Source organism: Haliaeetus leucocephalus, unplaced genomic scaffold, assembly GCF_000737465.1.
Source record: "Haliaeetus leucocephalus isolate CR32 unplaced genomic scaffold, Haliaeetus_leucocephalus-4.0 Scaffold92, whole genome shotgun sequence".
NCBI lineage: Eukaryota > Metazoa > Chordata > Aves > Accipitriformes > Accipitridae > Haliaeetus > Haliaeetus leucocephalus.
The window spans coordinates 16,507,896-16,514,857 of record NW_010972528.1 but is presented as its reverse complement, the minus strand read 5'-3'; the positions used below and the strand labels follow the sequence as shown (position 1 = coordinate 16,514,857).

At 38.1% G+C, this 6,962-nt stretch overlaps 1 protein-coding gene across 1 annotated transcript; it reads right to left on the bottom strand.

The window, feature by feature from the left end:
• Nucleotides 1–357: 357 nt before the first annotated feature.
• Nucleotides 358–6,567, bottom strand: CLEC3A (C-type lectin domain family 3, member A). The gene is made up of 3 exons (XM_010585165.1): nt 6,441–6,567; nt 4,213–4,293; nt 358–1,058 (listed from the first exon to the last, which is right to left on the bottom strand). Exons 1-3 carry the CDS (start codon nt 6,553–6,555, stop codon nt 667–669), a joined length of 588 nt encoding a protein of 195 aa, XP_010583467.1. The 5' UTR covers nt 6,556–6,567; the 3' UTR covers nt 358–666.
• Between the last annotated feature and the right edge of the window lie 395 nt (nt 6,568–6,962).

Here is a 6,962-nt window from a genome sequence, read left to right as displayed (position 1 = left end):
AGAAGCAAACGTGTTTAGACTAACATGTTTTAGAACAGCTACTTCCTCCATTTTCTAGCAGTTTATCACTTTTAACTCCATGTAGTTCAAAAATTAACGTCAGATTTTTCTGTTTTATTTGGCTTTCTTAACCCATAGGTAAAACTCTTGGTCACAGGTCCATCCTGTTAAATTCTGTAAGGATGATGGCCATTTTTCACAGGAACTTACATAATCCCAAAGTCCCTCTTAAGCACTGGAACTGAAAGGATCCCTACACCTCATATTGGCACATGTCACAATACAGCAATCTTTTGTAAACTTTCAATAAATTCACTAGAATTCTGAGTTCAATACTATCCTACTGTAGAGATACAAAGTAAAGAAATAGGAGGTGAATTCCGGCAACCCGAACATCAGGCTGAAATAACATGCCAAAATATGAAACAATGTAGGTCAAACTTACAATATATTCCTGTACATAATGAGAGCACTCACTAAACATAACATTTTTAGCATCTGAATAGAAAATAAATTAATAGAGAAAACTTCTGTTTCAGGAAAGAGTGAGTACAATGCAGGAGATGGATATTTTTAACTCACCACTGTCTAAGTGGGAAGGGTTACTAACAAGCAAAACTGCGTGTTAATAACCCAAAACATAGTCATGGTCATTTGTGTATGTAATTATGGGATCAGAAATTCACAAATATATCTTTTGGCAGTACGACAGACTTCATCCACCCACTTGCCTTGTGACGACTGAGAAAAAAAGACACAGTTTTCACGCTTCCCCCCATTTGGTTGGGCACGATCCCAGTTGAAGTACTGTAGAGCCATGCCATTGACATCAACAAATTTCCCTTCATTTATCATGTCATTGACACCCAACCAAAACTCAGACACTCTAGGCATACTTTTCTTGCCATAATCTCGAAGAGTGTTTGTTTCATCATTATTCCTTGGGATAGCCAGTGTCCCTCCCTTGGCTATGCAGTCTTCGTTGGCTTCATGAAAATGTTTGGTGCCTTCTGATACAAGGTAGCACTTCTTATGGGCCTTTGTCCCACGAAGACAAACTGTGAATAGATATTGGTTTGCATGTTCAGTAAAAGCTTGGGCTATAGCTTTGAATAATGTTTCCTAAAATGGTAATCTTCTAAAGGTATGTTGGGAATTAAGCAGACAAGTCCCTCAGCAAGTGAAAGGGTCTTGCCTCCACAGAGTGGGCCTGAAAGTAGCAGTAGGTTCAGACTTCCCTGCTATTCATCCTGTTCCCATAGGACCTTGTATGCAGCCAGCATGTTGGCGTGCCTTTGGAGAATCTGAACAGACTGCTCACAGGCACTCTGCAAAGCACCTAGGACTACAAGAGATGGCCAGAAGCAGAGCATGCTCTTACAGCTGCTCCAGAGAAAAGGAAGGCTAGACATAGCTGTGATATTAACACCATGAAGTGCTTTGGAGATTCTTTCCTGTGTTTATGCTGATAAACCTCAGGCATGATCTTGAGCCCCAGATTCCCTCCAGCAATGTAATTCTCTCAAGGATTTTTTTTATTTTGCTGTTTCAGAACGCTAAAATATAAGCCAGGCCTGTTGTCAGTGTATCTTACATCACCTTTTAGCAAATAGTCCTGCCTTCACACATTTTTACCTTATTTCATCAGTCTTAAAACTGGTGGAATGGATGAGGTATGGATGTTTGTATTGTTGGCAGATGCGAGTTGGTCATCAGGAAATCTATACTTGGCTTCATAGTAGAGAGAGAGAGATCTAAAGGTCTTTTCATGTTTATGATGTTTAAGTGCCAAAGAAAAGTAAAGTTTTATGAATTAACTAAGCCTAGTTCCTAGCAAACAAAGGCAGGACAGAAAAGTGCTATTTTAAATGTGTCCTGCTCACGTGAAAAATATTGTTTTGAAATTTATAACACAAATCTCTGTCTGGATGCTTGATAAAAGTATATTTTCACCTGCAGAAGAGTACACATTCACCTCTTCAGTTCTTAATTTCTGGTCTTTCCAGAAAAGTCTATCCCTTCAAACTCTAAATTCGAATGAGATAAAGTGCCTTCAATCTATAAAGACTTTCAAAAAGTGTACACTTATTACTGAGCTTGCATGACAATCTGAGTTAAGTAATCTAAACATTTGCATTTATAAATCTGTTTGCTTTTAGTTCTACTGGAACGTACCAGGGAAGTCTTGATGTAAAGTCCAAATATACTAGAACATTAATTTGGCATATGCTCTGTAACTGGAATTGCCTTGCAGAAGTGCTGTCAGAGTTCTTCCAGTCCAAGGTCTGTGTGGGCAGGCTTGCAGGAGTGACTCCTTAAAATTTGCTTTCCAGCTCTCCTAATACAGATATGTGAAAAACTGATTCTCCTAAGGAAAATACTTGCAAGAAGAGAACTCTCCATGAAGGAGTGTTCCTTCTCGGCTGCAGAAGGTAGCAAAGGCCTTTAATAAACTCCTGTAACAATTATTTTTAGAATCCTGCATGGGACTACTTCCAGATTATTTCATTTATTGCTTAAACTCATCTTGTACTTATATTAGAAATATTATCATGAAACAATATGAACATCTTCTGTCCTGATGTTTTCTATAATCTGTTTCTAATTCCTGTCATCTGTTCTTGTAAAAAAAGTAATTATGTATCTGATCAACAGGATATGGAAATCCACTTTGGACCATATACTGTATGTTTCAGTTTTTAAGTATTTCCAGTTGTAGTATTCGTTGCATTCCTTAGCTGCATTTTCAGGGTCATCATTTTATATTAGGGCTTATCCTTCAAATTTTAACCTTTCCAACTGCTAATGGCCAAAGAAAAGTAATGAATATATTTGCTAAATGTTAAATTCTTTAACAAATTTATATTCGTGGGAAAGGTCAGAGAGACCTTATCTATTTCAACAATGCTGCAGTAATGGTGGAGACTGGTCCTCTTTAGGGAGAAAGTATGTGCTGCTAAAAGGCATGTAGCAACATTTCGTGGTATGTAGAAAGGAGACCTAGGAAATTCAAGCAAAAGAAGAAATCAGATTGTAATGTGTGTCTTGGAAATGTCCATAAGCTAAAAAAGCAGCTCCTTTTTCAAGTATCACAAGGTCATTAATAAATGCAGTCAGAGCTAGAGGGGTGATAGATCTCTTTTTGCCAAATTTAGAATCCAGTTGAACAGTGTGGGTTCTGAATTTAGAATATAGCTTAGAATAAGTTTTGAGGATAGAAAATCTCCCAGCTCTGGTTTCTTTTCTAAGCCAGTGCATGATTACTCTCAAGCTCCTTCTGGAAGCAATACAAGAATTACTTTTAAACAAGAGTTACTTGTCTAGCACAGGCTCCCTCTTTTAAGAAACCTCTAAAGTCTTCTTATAAGAAATTTAAAATAAAAATATTTTGTAAAGCTCAAAAAGCTCTATGTAACCTGAGATGTAAAACAGGGCAACCCAGATATTACCATGCCGAAGGAAAATATGTTCTGTTTCATGTGAATGATGTAATTTCCTCTGTAGTGTCCTCTTGTACATGTTTAAATGCCAAGTTTTGTGTCAACAACTGTGAAAAAGCACAACTGTCTAGTTGGTGCATGGGTATTTACCCTTCTTGTTTTGTTTGGAAATTTCCATCTGGCTATTTAAATACTTAAAGGACTCTGCACATTTGATACAGGATATTTCTGAACTCACACTGGGTATTACTTTGAAGTTTCATGGCAACATTCACATTTGAATGTCACGAACTGCACCGTTTAAAAAGGCTCAGTCCTTTTACCTTCCTTTTGGGATATTCTCAACCTTTTCCATGAATATTTTTGCCTTGTGAGCCCCTGTTCATATCAAAGCTGGGGACCTAACTCATTGACCCTCCAACCTAAACTCTGAAACCCAGCAACCCTCATCGTGTTGCCTTTGATTATACCTAAAAATCACAGCTTGGGGTTGTGCATAGCAAAGACAAAAGTAGTTCTTGCTCCAGATTAGTTCTTGCTCCTAGTGAAGAATTGTCACTTGTACGCCATTAGTTCAGACTTGATTTTACTTGAATGCTTCCTTCAACACTGCTCTCACCATTACAGCTATGGCATACCATGCCCTTAAGGTGTTTTATTTCTCAAAATAATATTTCTCACAAATCCCCATTAAAGAAAAGGATGGGTGTGAAGAAGAGAGGAAAGGCAGGGATAACTTTTGGAAGCCATTGACGAGTGTAAGCTGCTTTACCTGTCTGAAGTGCTTGCATTTCTTTCAGAGCATTTACTTCTTGCCACAATTTGTCAATCTGGGTCTTTAGGTCATCTTTTTCTTGAATAAAAGAAATATAGAGAAATGAACAGATACACACACACAAATATATTTTAAAAATTATATGTTAAAAGCTGGTTCAAAATATCATGGGTTTCTGCATTGCTGAGATATGTTTTGATTTCTTTTAAAGATTTTTCCTTAATGAAAGGACTCCTGTAGGGTTCCTCTAAAAAAACAGGTGGAATGCACCTTTACCTTTCACCCTCATAGTTTGAATCTCATTTTCAGTTGGACTGTATCCTAGTAACTGTTTGAAAACCATGGATTGTTGCAGCTAATCATTATTTTGCATGCCAGTATCTAATTTACAGCAAAACTTGCTTATTTACTTTTGAACCTGTACACCATGGTGTATATATATGACATACAAATAATAGCAGGACACAAGTTGTGTTTATTCAAAGAAATGTTCTTTCTGTGAGCATGAAAGTTTCACACAACTCTTGTTTTAACACAGTGAGGAACAACTAATATAATCCAATTTCACAGTCTGAATGCAGACAAGCTTGCTGAGCTGCAATTTCCCTCCCCAAGAGGAGCCTTCCTCTCTCTATCAGTACAGAGAGGGCCTGGTGACTTCAGTCACACAAATTCAGGCTGAATCACCTTTTGTAGCACTTGCAAAAGCACCAAGAAGATGGTGGGACAAGAAAAGAAGCTGATTTGCACATAACTCCATTTTCATGTCCTCTTTTCCATTCTTTTTACTTAATCATTATCATATTCCATCACCATCAAACAGCTAGCAGGCATGTTTCCATTGCACAAGATGACAATTTGACTGCAGCAGTAACCAGACCTTCAGAAGCCACAGTAATGAACATGAGGAATAAACAAGTTCTTTCACACGTAGCAGAACTAACAGAACCACAGTTCCTACAGATTTGTGTTACATCACCTAATCCTGCAGCAGCACCCCAGAAAGCTCATCTCTTCTCCATATTCCCTACTGCCTGTGGGGATAACCCCAGCTATCCTTCATGACTCCCTTGTTCCCCAAGGCAGGACTCCCAGTTCCCCAATCCATGTTACTCCCTGCCAGCCCCAGTTCACAAGAGCCCCTCCGTGTTCCTCTGCTTCCTGGAGGCAAAAAAGAGAACAAGCCGAGCTCCTGGTGCAACCTTTTCATAGTGGGACACTAATGCAGATTTTTTTTTTTTTTTCCCCTCCATAAAATATTGGGAAACTTATCCTCAGGAACTCCATTCTTCTGCCAAATTGTTTTCAGGTTCAAAAGTTATTACTGGAAGGTTGACAGACAAATGTGCTGGCAAAACAAATGTATGAGCAGCCTGTCGTTAAGACACCAAGCTTAAACCACAGAGATTCAAAAGGAGAAGGCAGTATATATATATATATATATATATATATATATATAACTGTATAGCTCCAGAGCAGTGTAATCATGTTGTACAATGGCTTTATCAAAGCTGCGTTTTTTTCATTGACTAGGAATTTAAATATTTGCCATTAGTGTAACCTCCATCATACCCTCTTTTATTAGAAATAAGTCTTTAAATTAAATACACAGACATTTCCAAACAACATTCAGCGGTTTTGTATTTGCTCTGTAAGCTTTGCTCTGGGAATTTACGCTTCATCTTTTTCTGCTAATTCTTTTTCATTAGTTTGACTTGCCATTTCACAGTACTTTTCACACCGGTAAAGCAGTATTCCACAAATATTAGACAGACATTCTGTTAAAATTAGGAAATGGTACAAAACTCTGAACAATAGCTCTTGGGAGACTGAATGTTTTATTCTGCTCTTTTCCACCATATGTACATAAATTTCCATTCTTCTAATCTTAGTCAATCTAACTATGTAACTAAGAGTGATCGGCCAGAGTCCTTGCTCAGCTGTACCTGTGAGTCCTAAATAATGCTGACAGAGACGAATAGGCATAACAGAGCAAAATATTTACAACTGTTATACAGCTCTATTTCCATAACTCATTCTGGCACCTTGGCTTTGCTAACTCACATAAAAATCTTTTACAGGTGGATATAATAGAGACTCAAATGTCCTTTGTCAATAAGCATTTGTTTAATGTTAGTTTCTGGTTCATGCAATGTTATTTAAGTACGTAGTAAACTTGTGTAGTCTATAAGCTTCTATCCCTCCTCCCAGTTAAACCCCAGTACCTTTCACTCTACGTTTGCTGTGCTTCCTGGCTTTGAATTTGGAAGCCTGGCTGATGGTCTGATCCAGCAGTAGTATGCTTATGAGTAGAAAAATCGTAAGTCCAGTTTGTGCCATGTCTCTCTTAAAAAACTTAAGAGAATCTCTTGAAGTTTCTTGTTTAGCAGCTACAAGAGCAAGTGACATAGACACATCTCAGTAGGGACTGACTGAGGTCAGTTTTATAAAAGTGTAGTGATAGGGTTGGCTGTACTCCTTGCTTACGAAATGTGTTTAAAACTTAAGCTGGCTGTAGCATAAGGCACTCCCTTGTTCTCACATCTCATCTGAAATTCCTATTTCCATTTTGAGTTTAGCTGGGACAGGTTGCTTTTACAGAGGCTGGACCAGCACTGAACAGTGCACCAATTGCCACTAGTAAGTGCCATATCTCCTGCTTTAACTTTGAAGCCAAAATGTATGGAAAAGAAGATGGATGCTCAAAAACACATTGTGCAATGCCAGCCTCAAGGAGGGGTAGCCAA